Source organism: Hemibagrus wyckioides, linkage group LG28 (assembly GCF_019097595.1).
Source record: "Hemibagrus wyckioides isolate EC202008001 linkage group LG28, SWU_Hwy_1.0, whole genome shotgun sequence".
NCBI lineage: Eukaryota > Metazoa > Chordata > Actinopteri > Siluriformes > Bagridae > Hemibagrus > Hemibagrus wyckioides.
Genome location: NC_080737.1, coordinates 16,607,099 through 16,620,317, shown reverse-complemented (window position 1 = coordinate 16,620,317; position 13,219 = coordinate 16,607,099). Strand labels below are relative to the sequence as shown.

At 38.9% G+C, this 13,219-nt stretch overlaps 2 protein-coding genes across 5 annotated transcripts; both read left to right on the top strand.

Annotated features, from left to right (window-relative positions):
* Positions 1–2,973: 2,973 nt before the first annotated feature.
* Positions 2,974–6,624, top strand: LOC131348118 (UDP-glucuronosyltransferase 2C1-like). Its single transcript, XM_058382754.1, has 6 exons — positions 2,974–3,890; positions 4,258–4,406; positions 4,857–4,988; positions 5,230–5,317; positions 5,390–5,609; positions 6,091–6,624. Exons 1-6 carry the CDS (start codon positions 3,167–3,169, stop codon positions 6,371–6,373), a joined length of 1,596 nt encoding a protein of 531 aa, XP_058238737.1. The 5' UTR covers positions 2,974–3,166; the 3' UTR covers positions 6,374–6,624.
* A 730-nt stretch (positions 6,625–7,354) lies between these two features.
* Positions 7,355–13,133, top strand: LOC131348117 (UDP-glucuronosyltransferase 2C1-like). Of its 4 annotated transcripts, none has more exons than XM_058382753.1 (7): positions 7,355–7,684; positions 8,966–9,489; positions 9,654–9,802; positions 10,115–10,246; positions 10,555–10,642; positions 10,715–10,934; positions 11,217–13,133. In XM_058382753.1, exons 1-7 carry the CDS (start codon positions 7,473–7,475, stop codon positions 11,497–11,499), a joined length of 1,608 nt encoding a protein of 535 aa, XP_058238736.1. In that variant the 5' UTR covers positions 7,355–7,472; the 3' UTR covers positions 11,500–13,133. The 4 variants fall into 4 exon arrangements, with proteins under 4 accessions (XP_058238736.1, XP_058238735.1, XP_058238734.1 ...); XM_058382752.1 differs by having other exon boundaries at positions 7,356–7,798; positions 9,077–9,489; positions 11,217–13,131; XM_058382751.1 differs by lacking the exon at positions 8,966–9,489 and having other exon boundaries at positions 7,444–8,205; positions 11,217–13,124.
* The last annotated feature ends 86 nt before the right edge of the window (positions 13,134–13,219 follow it).

Sequence of the window (13,219 nt, the reverse complement as noted above, 5' to 3'; positions counted from 1 at the left end):
TTTATATATCAGTTGTCTTTTTTGTTGACACCTAAACACCAAGTCAAAACCATGGTACTTAAGCCAAGCAGGGCCATCTACCATTTCCACCAAGTATTCTGAACAGTGGTGGCTGGTGAAAAAATCCCCCAAAAAAATTGGGAATAAATAACCATTTATAAGGTGATTATGTATCATTACTGCTAAGATAAAATATTGAAAATACTACTGGTAAAGTCAACTGTTAATTTATGCAATAAATGTACTGTGAATCAGTGAATTTGAGTTCAATGTGGGCTTATTATCAGTAATGAAGGTATTGAATAAAACACACACACACACTGGAAAGTTGCCTAATCACAGGCCAGTGGCAGTATTTGAAAATAAATTTTGCCCTCCTTTCTTTCTGGCTTGCAATTTTCTCAGTGAGCTTCTGCTTAAAGTCAGTCATCTCAGTGACCAGTCTCTGTTTCATTGACAGCATGGCCAATAGTGATGTGTCGTTCACGAACGATTCGTTCATTTTGAACGAATCTTTCCCATGACTCGAGAACATCGAGTCATCTCGGGGAGTGAATCGTTCCTTTTGTGTTGACTGCGCATGCGCAACATCGCATAAGCTCAGTAAACAGAAAAGATTCCTTCACCTTTCGAGTCTTCGGGTTTGTACCGTGACATGACTTTATTGGATACAGAAATGAGTTCATTCTCAAACATCCTTACAGTTTTTTTACTCTTAATGTTACGTGATGCATTATAGCTTTTTATTTCCTACAGACTATAAATGTGTGAATATCTGTCATTATGGTTCTTTTCCATAACACTAAATGTTTTAATAAAGAGTTGGTTAATGCTTTAAACTTCATTAGGGAAAATCATTCTTGCTTGCTTTCTTTCTTATTTATCTACTTACTTTTTATTTTATTTTATTTTATTTATTAACTTACTGTTTATTTATTCTTTGTATTATTTATCTGAATAAACATCAGCTAACCCTGCAGTGTAGAAAATAGAAATGTATAAATTCATGCATAAACCTGAGTGTTGTTTTTAATCCATATGCAGTTATATAATAATATAGAATCTGACCTAAACATAACCTTAATGTATGAAACTAATATTAATTATTGACATTAATAATGTTATTTGTTTTTCTGTTATGCCCGTGTGTCATTTATGAGTTTATGAGTTACCAGTATTATACCAGCAAATGCACAATTGGTGGCAAAATAAACAACAATAGGTACTTTATGTTTGCAGGTTTGGTTTATTTTAATAAGTAGTATTTGTTTACAGGTAAAGACAGAACAGGCAAGTTAGCATTTCCAAGTAAAATGTGGATTTATTTATTTATTTACTTAAAAAAAAACCTCACACACCACACATATCCTCAAGAAATATTAAACAATAAAAAAAGGAGACTGACAGAATTATTATTTTTCAGAAAACATTTATTGCACAAATATTTTGATAATTTTATGATATCTTATAGTTTTATAATTTAATACCTTATAAAGTCAATAATACTAATGTAATATTGTATTTGTCATAAGATACTGAGACGGGAAGCAGTCACATTACAAGAATGAACAACGTGAATCCAAAGACTTGTTATGTAAACTAATCTTTTCTGTTTCCGGCTCAGACTGCGTTGCCATACGGGGCTGTCACGTGATGAACAAAATGACTCGAACCGAAGGCGCGGGAGATGAATCATTCTGTTGGGTATAGAGGAGATGGCATGGCATAGTTTGCATAGACTCAAAACACAGGTAAGCTATTACTTATAATATGACAGTTCTTTCTTATTCGAAATGTGATCAATATGTGCGTGAGTAGATGTGTAAGGGAATTAACATGGAACATTTTAATTACATTCTGCTGAAGTGAACGAAATGACTCGAAAAAAGATTCGTTCATTTTGCTGAACGAGATTCAAAGAACCGAATCAGTAAAATGATCCGAACTTCCCATCACTACAATGCATTCAGTAAGAAGTGCTGGAAAAGCACCGAGTGGAAGCTTGACCGTGATCACGTGACTGCTGCTGAATTTGCAAATTGGGTCGATCTGGTCCAAGCTCCTTGATTCGTTTCTTTTTTTGATCCGAACGCCTTGGGAAAGGGTATTTTTGTAAAGATATAACACAATTTTTAATTTCATCTCGGAGATATTTGGCTTGCTTCCTCATTAATCAGTACCTGTCCGTTAATTGGCCATCTGCTGAGCGGTAATGAGACTCAGTGGGAATGGTCCAATCACGTGAGGCCAAATATATAAAAACAATATTGATTCGCTAACAACAAAAGTGGGCGGGCGCAGAGTGCGGGGCCGCAAGGAAAATTTGAAACAAACCAATCAGAGCTCAGCCTCAAGTCACATGCTTTTCAAAAGTTTACGGACCTACATTAGATTAGATTAGATTAGATTAGATTACATTCAGCTTTATTGTCACTGCACATGTGGGTACAAGGCAACGAAATACAGTTAGCATCTAACCAGAAGTGCATTTTCGCATTGCAAATAATTAGCATATTTAATCAGTATATAAACAAATATAAATAATTTGCATATATAAAAATATATAAATACATACATATACACACTCGTTTGTCCAACGCCCCGCACACACACACACACACGAACGAAATACGATTTTTTGGTAAATAAATGATTATATGATTAACAGTGGAATAGAACGACTAAATGTTTTTATTTCGTTATTAAATTATATAATTATTGTTAAATTAGCATTCTTCTCTGGCGCCCCCTATCCTTACATTTTAGCTAAACTCCTATTCTCCTGACAGTGTGATTGCATACTGTTGTTTTTACCGTTCAAAAGATTAATGCTGTTTGTTAGATGCGCCACAAGAGGGCAGTGTCGTCTCCTTTTCTCCTTTTTTATCATTTAATAAATCAGGGCTGTTTGTTAGATCTGCCACTAGAGGGCAGTGTTATGTAATGAATTTTAACGGGAAAGAAGTAAAAACAGCGGCGTTGCTTTAGTAACGGAGTTAACTTCCTGGTTGAATTCTTCCTGGTGTCTCTCCTGGTCAGATTTGTGTGTCTTTATGGTCAGACATTTGCTCTGCTGTTGGGAATAAAGGTCAACGTTTTGTTTTAACTCGACAGATGTGGACTTTTGCAGGATTTCTGCTCTGGCTTGTTCCACGTGTGAGATAGAATGAGTGCATGTGAGAGAGCTTCTCTCTGCTTCCTGCTCCTGCTCGGTCTGATCCAGACTCCACTGTGTGTGACAGCTGGGAAGATCCTCGTCTGGCCAGGAGAATTCAGTCACTGGCTCAACATGAAAACCATCTTAGATGAGCTTATAGCGAGAGGACACAGTGTGACCATCGTTACCCACAGTGCTACACCGTTTCTACTGAAAGACCAGTCTCAGGGCTACACCATGGAGATCATACAGGTGCCTTACACCAAGGAGGACGTTACTGACAACAATGAACGGATTTTAAAGCACTGGATATACGACTTTCCAAGTGTTAGGATCCAAGCTTTTTTGAGTCTTGCTGAATCGCTTGACCTGATGATGGCGCAGAATAAAGCGTTATGTAGAGCGCTCTTTGAACGTGAAGATCTGCTGGAGAAGTGGAGAAAGGAAAAGTTTGATGTCCTTCTCACAGACCCTGTGATTTTCTGCGGTGAACTGCTTGCTCAGAAGCTCGATCTGCCCTTGGTTATCAGTGTGAGGCCCTTTTATATGATGGAGAAACTCTGTGGTCAGTTGCCGGCACCACTGTCCTATGTCCCTGCCTCGGGCCTTGGCTATACAGATCGCATGGATTTCCTTCAGAGAGTGAAAAATTTGTTGTTTACCTTCTTTCAAGATGTAATGTCTAACCTCATGATCACAGTGAAATGGGATCCCCTCTATACAGAAGTCATGGGTAATTGATGACTAATGTTCAACATTTAAGTCTTTTTCTGATAGCAATAAGTATCCAAGCTCTCGAGCTGCCCAGTGTGATGTCTCTCTGAGTCTCTTTTGTGTATAATCTCGAGCGACTCCACCATCTCATGTACCTGCAGCTGCTACTCAGGAGCATCTCACTGATCACATGGACTTTACAGAGCGATCAGAGAACATGCTACTATACATCATACATACATCGATGATGATACTTGGGCAAAGGTTAAGCTTTGATAAATAACCGGAGCACTGCAGCTTTTTATTTTTTCCAACTTCTTATGTACTGAACTGTCTAAATGCTTTAAAGTCAGCGTAGTTACAGATTGTGTTCCTGTACTTCACAGGCAAACCCACAACACTATGTGAGAGTATAGGCAGAGCTGACATCTGGTTAATCCGAAATTATTGGGACTTTGAATTTCCACGGCCGCTCCTCCCAAACTTCAAATTTGTTGGTGGATTACACTGCAAACCTGCAAAACCTCTACCAAAAGTAAGCTCTATAAGTTCTTATATCTCACAGCTTATGTTTTTTTCAGCTAACTTGTTCCTTAGTAATAAGAGATGAACACGTATTTAATACTCTTATTATACTCACTCTGGGAAAATGACAAAGCATACAAAGGCATGGTTTGCTGACATTACTACAGATCATTGAATGATTACAAAACCTTTACTACTCCACTGGGGTTCAGTTCAGTTCAGTTCAGTACTGTGGGTGAAAAGGGAAAAGTTGTTTCTATAAACACATCTAGCACACAAATGATTCACTGCAGTTTTATTAAAGCCTATTATTACCTTTGTGTACCATCGAAGAAAGTCATACTTAAATATATTTTCAAACCGAATAATAAATTGGAAACTTATGACAAAATTAAGAAGGTCAGTGTACTCACTGTAATCTGTATCATAAATAACTTTGCATTCTTTCTTTTTTTTAAAGGAGATGGAGGATTTTGTCCAGAGCTCAGGAGATGATGGGATTGTAGTGTTTTCACTAGGCTCCATAATAAAAAACCTCACCAAAGAGAGAGCGAACACCATCGCTTCAGCACTCGGACAGATTCCCCAAAAGGTCTGAGTTTTCCTTAACAATGCACATACATAATCCACACTCTAACTTATAAAGGAAATGAATTTGAATGTTTTGAGGATGGGTCATTATTGCAGCAGTCAGTGTTGGTAACTCGCAGCTCCTGTGTTTCTTCTGGGTCAATAGGGAGATTGGCTACTGTAAATTTCCTGTAGGTGTTGATATAGATCAGGATAAGATCACTCTGTAGTTCCTCAGATCTGAATCCTGTGTGTAATTTCAGGTCTTGTGGCGATACACTGGCGAAAAACCAGAAACTCTTGCTCCTAATACAAGAGTCTATAACTGGATCCCTCAGAATGATTTACTAGGTAAGGAACATTTGATTGTTAAATATTACTGTCTGTTGAAGTAAATAAATCACGAATGATTTGTATCTACAGGACATCCTAAAACCAAGGCCTTCATCACGCATGGTGGGATTAATGGAGTATATGAAGCTATTTATCATGGAGTTCCCATGGTGGGTCTGCCACTGTTTGCTGATCAGCCTGAAAATGTAAACCACATGAAAGCTAAAGGCACTGCATTGATGCTTGACATTAACAACATGGGAACTGAGGACCTGAAGCAGGCTGTCAGTGACGTCATTAACAATCCGTCGTGAGTGAATATTGTGATTTCAGTTCTAGTTGGCTCTTTAAGATTAGGATCACTTTAAGGGGCATATGTAAAAAATAAAAATAAAAAAATCAATCAAACTGGACTGTATTATTATGTGAGCTTGGATGCTTTATAAATATCATCACCAGTCAGTCAGTCAGTCTTTTTTTTTTTTCATCATTCTGATGGATTCATGGTGGCAACAGACTGAGAAGGTCAGCCCAGATGTCTTACTTTGGCGACAGAATCTAACTTCTTCTTTCCTGAGGTCTTTTGGTTAGCTCTTTGACTCACCCAGAGTACCCAAATAGGGTTCATTAAACTCTCATTAACAAAAGTCCTTCACCACAAACAGGGATCTTGATCTAAAAAGCATGTTAATGCCAAGTGTAAATGAGGCTTAAGCATTTTCAGACTAGAAATGTCTTTATATAACATGACACCAACTACACAATGATTTTTATTTCATTTCTTTCCACAGCTACAAGGAGAGCATTATGAGGCTATCCCGAATCCATCATGACCAACCGATGAAGCCTCTAGATCAGGCTGTCTTCTGGATCGAGTATGTGATGCGCCATAAGGGGGCCAAGCACCTGAGGGTCGAAGCCCATAACCTCACGTGGTATCAGTACCACTGCTTGGACGTTGCTGCCTTTCTGCTCTCTGTAATTGCACTAGTCGTGTTCATCTTTGTGAAAACGTGCAGATGGCTCTTCCGTAAATGTTGCAGAAAGACACCAGCAAAGAGCAAGAAAGATTGAAGCATGTGTAGATGAATGTTTTAATAATTACTGTGATATTTTGACATACATTTTTGGAATAAAGCACTGTGTTAAATGTACACTGTACAATCCAGAGATTTGTATCGTTTACACAGTACAGTAATTATGTCCAGGTTTACTTTTTCCAACATACTTCAGAACAAAGCATTTAAAAAGAGATTTTTTTAATCTGTATCATTTACATTGTGGTTTGCTTTTTAAATAAAGGTTAAACATTAAGAATTTTTAGCTTAATTGCTGATAGTGCAAAATTGTCTGCTCTTTTTTTGATCATTCAAACCGAATTGACTGGTTTGTTTTCGTCACCTCAGCTGTCCACTATTGGTAGCTTCCCCTCCTTCCTTGACTTCTTTGTTCCATCTTTGTCACCTAATCCCAGTTTCTCCTCTTTCTAACCCGAACCTTCTTTCACATACCTGCCATCTTAATCCCAACCTCTTCTTCACTCATCCTAACACTCTTCCTCACAAATGATGTCTTCCTTATACATCCCAGACTCCCTGTTCCTCCCACAGCCTCATCACGGTCCTTTTCTAATCTGCCATTCTGACAGCCCTACTGCACAGAGAACCTTTAAGAAATTCCCACATGTATCGTATGACCATGGACAGAAACTCTGTAAAAATAACCTGAAATCAGGATCAAACTGTGGACCATGGAGATGTGAGGTGCAGATCATCACAGCCTAATTTTATCCTATTATCCTGAGTGTTAGTACCATCCAGTAGATCAGTGCTGTTTGTTAGATGCAGATAGCAGTGTCATGTAACATGTCTAAGAAGGAACTGAGCAAAATTCTTTGGTTACTTTAGTGTACGTAAAGAGACACATGTGGTTCACATTATTTCAGCTGGAGTAAGACAACAAACCTAACAGAGTTAACTTCCTGGTTGGTGCACTTGGAGAACCCTGATACCTGGTGTCTCTCCAGGTCAGATTTGTGTGTCTTTATGATTAGATACGTGCTCTGCTGTTGGGAATAAAGGTCAAAGTTTTCTTTTCGCGTGATAGATTTGGACATTTGCAGGATTTTTGCTCTAGCTTGTTACACGTGAGATAGAAGGCTGATCCTGCCATCATGAGTGCATGTGAGAGAGCTTCTCTCTGCTTCCTGCTCCTGCTCGGTCTGATCCAGACTCCACTGTGTGTGACAGCTGGGAAGATCCTCGTCTGGCCTGCAGAATTTAGTCACTGGCTCAACATGAAAACCATCTTAGATGAGCTTATAGCGAGAGGACACAGTGTGACCATCGTTACCCACAGTGCTACACCGTTTCTACTGAAAGACCAGTCTCAGGGCTACACCATGGAGATCATACAGGTGCCTTATACCAAGAAGGACGTTATGGACATCTTGGAAAGTGCTTTCAAGTACTGGATTTATGATTTGCCAAATGTCAACAAGTTCCAAGCGTTTTTGAAGATTACTGAAGTGATAGACATGATGATGGAGCAGAATAAAGTGTTATGCAGAGAGCTTTTTGCACGCGAAGATCTGCTGGAGAAGTGGAGAAAGGAAAAGTTTGATGCTCTTCTGACAGACCCTGTGACTATATGCGGGGAACTGCTTGCACAGAAGCTCAATCTGCCCTTCATCATCAGTATAAGGCCATTTTTTGCAAGTGTTATGGAGCGACAATGTGGGCAGCTGCCAGCTCCACGATCCTATGTTCCTGCATTTGGACTGAGCTATACAGATCACATGGATTTCCTGCAGAGAGTGACAAATATTGTGTTTAATGTCTTTCAGGACATAGTGTTTAATCTCATTTTCGTGGTGAAATGGGATCCTCTCTTTACAGACCTCATGGGTAAATAAATCTCTCATTCTCTCAATCTCTCATTTAGGCTGCAGGTTTAGAAAAGAAGAATACTGTAAAAAAAATAAAAATAAATCAAACCCCTCAGTTTAGTTTAAATGATGCGTAAATAGAAAAGTCCAAAAACAAGTCCTAGGTATAAGTGAGTACCTTAACATACATGTGTGCATGCGATGGCATTGGCATCCCTTCCAGGTGAAAGCTCCTGCCCTGCATACTAGGTTGTTGGGATAGGTTTCTGTCACTGACCAGCATGATCCTGAGCAGAATAAAGTAGCTGCCGAAGATGTGCATAAGGTTTAAAAATGTTGACACGTTGTGATAAAAATATTCAGGTGATTTTAATACCTCTTATAACCTTTTCCCATCTGTCATCTTGAACAGGTTCTGTGTTAATGATCTATAAGATTAGGACATTCGTCCAAGGTCCTGTGAGCTATCTAAGGTCATTAACCACTTCTGAAGCAAACAATAGTTTGACAAGTTGAAACACTCCTCCTGTTTTCGAACATTTTGTCACAAGTGGCTTAGTGGACATTTTATTTGCTGCAATGATCAGAAACAGGTCTTCTGCCTGCTTGGTAATTCTGCTGCTGAGCTTGTCTGAAACGGCTCACAGTGGCAACATACTGGTTCTTCCTGGTGAATACAGTCACTGGCGCAACATGCATGTCATTGTTGAGGAGCTCATGGACCGGAATCACAGCGTGACCGTTCTGACACACTCTGCCTCACCTACACTGAAACATAGCCAAAAGGACAGGTTCAACTTCATGTCTTTTCAAATCGACATGGAACAACAGGAGGCAGACAACTTTTGGCAGAGCTTTATCAGTGTGTGGATGGATGAAAACACTACCAGCTTTCAAAAGCTGATCTTGTTTTGGAACATGATGTCCAGGATGTCTCATTATACACAGGCTGTGTGCAATGGAATGCTTGGTAACAGAGATCTTGTGACTTTGCTGAAGGAGTCGCATTTCGATGTGCTCCTGTATGACCCTATGATGCCATGTGCTGACATGATGGCCGAAGCTCTCGAGCTGCCCAGTGTGATGTCTCTCCGAGTCTCTTTTGCATATAATCTGGAGCGACTCTGTGGGCAGATGCCCGCTCCACCATCTTATGTACCTGCAGCTGCCGCTCAGGGGCATCTCACTGATCACATGGACTTTACAGAGCGATTAGAGAACATGCTACTATACATCATACACACATCGATGATGATACTTCAGCAAAAGTTAAGCTTTGATAGATATTTCAGCGAATTAACTGGTATGATGTAGCACTGCAGCTTTATATATTTTCCGACTGCTTGACAAGTTCGTGATAAATTATATAGACTCATTACATTTGAAAATACAACTTCTTTGATTGGATTGTAATTAGTGTAGTTACAGATATAAAGCTTGCTGTATTTGTGTTCCTGTACTTCACAGGCAAACCCACAACACTATGTGAGACTATGGGCAAAGCTGACATCTGGTTAATCCGAACTTATTGGGACTTTGAATATCCACGGCCGCTCCTCCCAAACTTCAAATTTGTTGGTGGATTACACTGCAAACCTGCAAAACCTCTACCAAAAGTAAGTTCAAAACTTCTTATTTTTGGCCACCCTGTTCCTTAGTAATAAGAGATGAATGCAGCCTTATATTCCTGAGTAATGGTGTAGTAATTTGTGCTAGCCTTTTATTACTATAAACACATCTAATACACAAAGGATTTTTATTTAAGTCCACATCACTTCAATAGAAAAGTGAAAATCAAAGTTGATTATATATATAAACTAAATAATGAATTGGAAAAGACTCATCAAAAAAAAAAAGTGCTTTTTAAATCTTCCAGTGTACTCACTGTAATCTGTCTCATAAATAACTTTGAATTTTGGTTTTTATAGGAGATGGAGGATTTTGTCCAGAGCTCAGGAGATGATGGGATTGTAGTGTTTTCACTAGGCTCCATGATAAAAAACATCACCAAAGAGAGAGCGAACACCATCGCTTCAGCACTCGGACAGATTCCCCAAAAGGTCTGAGTCTACACCATTAGCAAGACACCTCTTGATCTAATAAACAATCTAATTTATGAATAAAAAGACACCTACAACACTCTCGTAGAGTATTTCAGAAATTCTGAATGTTGTGAGGATGGCTCTTTATTGTGCCAGTACCTCACAGAACCTGGGTTTCCTCTGGGTTCACCAGTTTCCTTCCACCTTTTAAAGAAAGAAAAGTTAGTAGGCAGAATGGCTACTCTAAATTTACGCTAGGTATTGATTTAGACCAGGATAAGATCACGCTGTAGTTCCTCAGATCTGAATCCTGTGTGTAATTTCAGGTCTTGTGGCGATACACTGGCGAGAAACCAGAAACTCTTGCTCCTAATACAAGAGTCTATGACTGGATTCCTCAGAATGATTTACTAGGTAAGGAACATTTGTTTGTTTAATATTACATTCTGTTGAAGTGAATGCATCGTTAACGATTTGTATCTACAGGACATCCTAAAACCAAGGCTTTCATCACCCATGGAGGGACTAATGGAATATATGAAGGTATTTATCATGGAGTTCCCATGGTGGGTCTGCCACTGTTTGCTGATCAGCCTGATAATCTCAATCACATAAAAACCAAAGGAGCTGCTGTGATGCTTGACTTCAACAAAATGGATTCCAAGGACTTGAAGCAGGCTGTCAATGACGTCATTAACAATCCATCGTGAGTGAAAGAATTTGATTTCATTAACTGGCTCTTTAAGATGTCATTAGAAAGACACTCCAAAAGGCCTAAACCTTTATATATTCCTCACAGAACACTTCTTGCTCTGGAACACATAGTATATAATCATTTAAGAGATTTTCTTTTGGATTTGTAAAGATGAAGATATTTTCAGCAATCATATTAATGCATGTTAATGCCATGTATGAACAGGGACATCTATAAGTGTCTTTACACAACATGACACAAATGTTCAATTTCTATCTTTTCTTCTTTTCTTAGCTACAAGGAGAGCATGATGAGACTATCTCGAATCCATCATGACCAACCGATGAAGCCGCTAGACCAGGCTGTATACTGGATCGAGTTTGTGATGCGCCATAACGGGGCCAAGCACCTGAGAGTCGAAGCCCATAACCTCACGTGGTATCAGTACCACTGCTTGGACGTTGCTGCCTTCCTACTTTCTGTAATTGCACTAGTTGTGTTCATCTTTGTGAAAACGTGCAGATGGCTCTTCCGGAAATGTTGCAGAAAGACACCAGCAAAGAGCAAGAAAGAGTGAACCATGTGTAGATAAGCGTTTTTTTCCTGTTTATACAGTACAGTAATTATGTTCAGGTTTACTTTGAAATGATTCCAACACTACTGAGAACAAAGCAATCATTTAGCTTTATTGCTGGAAATGTAAACTTGTCTGCTCTTTTTTTAATCATTCAGAAAGAATTGATCAAATTAGGAGCTGTGTTCTTTTCATCATCTCAGCTGGAGCTGTGAGGTGAAGAGCAGAGCACAAGCCTTTAAATGTCACATATACTGTACAACACAGTAAAACATTTTTCTTTGCATATCCCAGCTTGCCAGTAAGATGTGGTCAGAGCATAGGGTCAGAGAGGTTTAATGGACTCATTTAAAGGCGCATGATTGGTAGCTTGAAGGTGTTAGGCCAGGGGTCTCCAACAGGTCACTTGCGGGCAACCCACTTCTAAGTAGCTCGCCTAAAGTTTCATAGAATATGTACAAACCCAATAAAATCAAATGAACTCAATAAACCTGTTTGAATTTCATCCTAATCAAACTCACAGACGTCCTGCCACTTTCCGGTGTTGTACCGAAGTCTGGCTAATCATGCTCCTCCGCACGTGCACACACATCACACCACACAGTTTAATACAACCGTTCATCAATGGATTTCACACACAGCTAGCACCAAGACCATACATAAACTTAAATTCATGAGCACAAACTGAAGAAGTTTGGATAATTGATAAAGAAAACACATGGCAGATCCATTCAACCTGGAAGCTATTGGAGATTCGACAACGTTAGAAATAAAGCTACGATCCTGACAAAGGAAAAGCGGTGAATGAATCTATCCTGCTTCACGAATATACAGGACGAGTGAGCTGTAGACATTTCTTATTCGTTTTAAAGTAATATTTCCCATTGCACATGCATATGAATGGCATAAAAACACTATTATTCAATCACATAAAGTCCTGGACCACTTCAGGTCTCTGTTTTCAAAATTACTATTACCTTCAGTATTGAAGGTGTTTAATTTTTTATTTTTTACGAAAAGAGTCTTTTTCAGTCTTGCTGAGGCCATCAGGGTGATGTGCCATGGGACTTGTAAGTAAAGATTCGCTGATAAATAACAGAAAGCATGTGACTGAACGAAATCAGACAATAATAACTGACAAATCTAGTCAGCAAACCCGTTTTGATGAACTCAACTCGACAATAAACATACTGCTTATGTGAATTTATTGCAAAATATGACTGATATTGACCTTTGGTTTAAAGTTCACACAAAAAAATAGCTTCTTCAACTGGTTTGGTTTATGGCAATAAGCTGTGTAAATGAATGTTACTAACAATATGACATGAGAAGTTTTCGGGCACCTTCATTTTGTCAAAGTAGCTCTTAGAAGGAAAAAAAACTTTGGAGACTCCTGTGTTAGAGTTCGAATCCCCAACCTTCTTATCAGTAACCCAGAGTCTTAACCGTTGATGAGGTTGTCCACTGTACCACTGTGTCAGATTTGAGGGTGTGAATGAGTAAGTAGAGTTACCACAGTCCTGTCTGAGATTTATACCAGTTATCCATGTTGTCAGTGAGGACCTTTGTTACTGCCACATCAGCAAATCAGAGCCATCTTCCACTTCCACCAACTGTTTTCTGAAAGATCGCCTTTTAAATACGTTCTATGTGACCGAATAAATATATAGTTCTGTATTCTGTAGATGTATTAAAGTATAACTCGTCTCCTTTTCTCCTGACC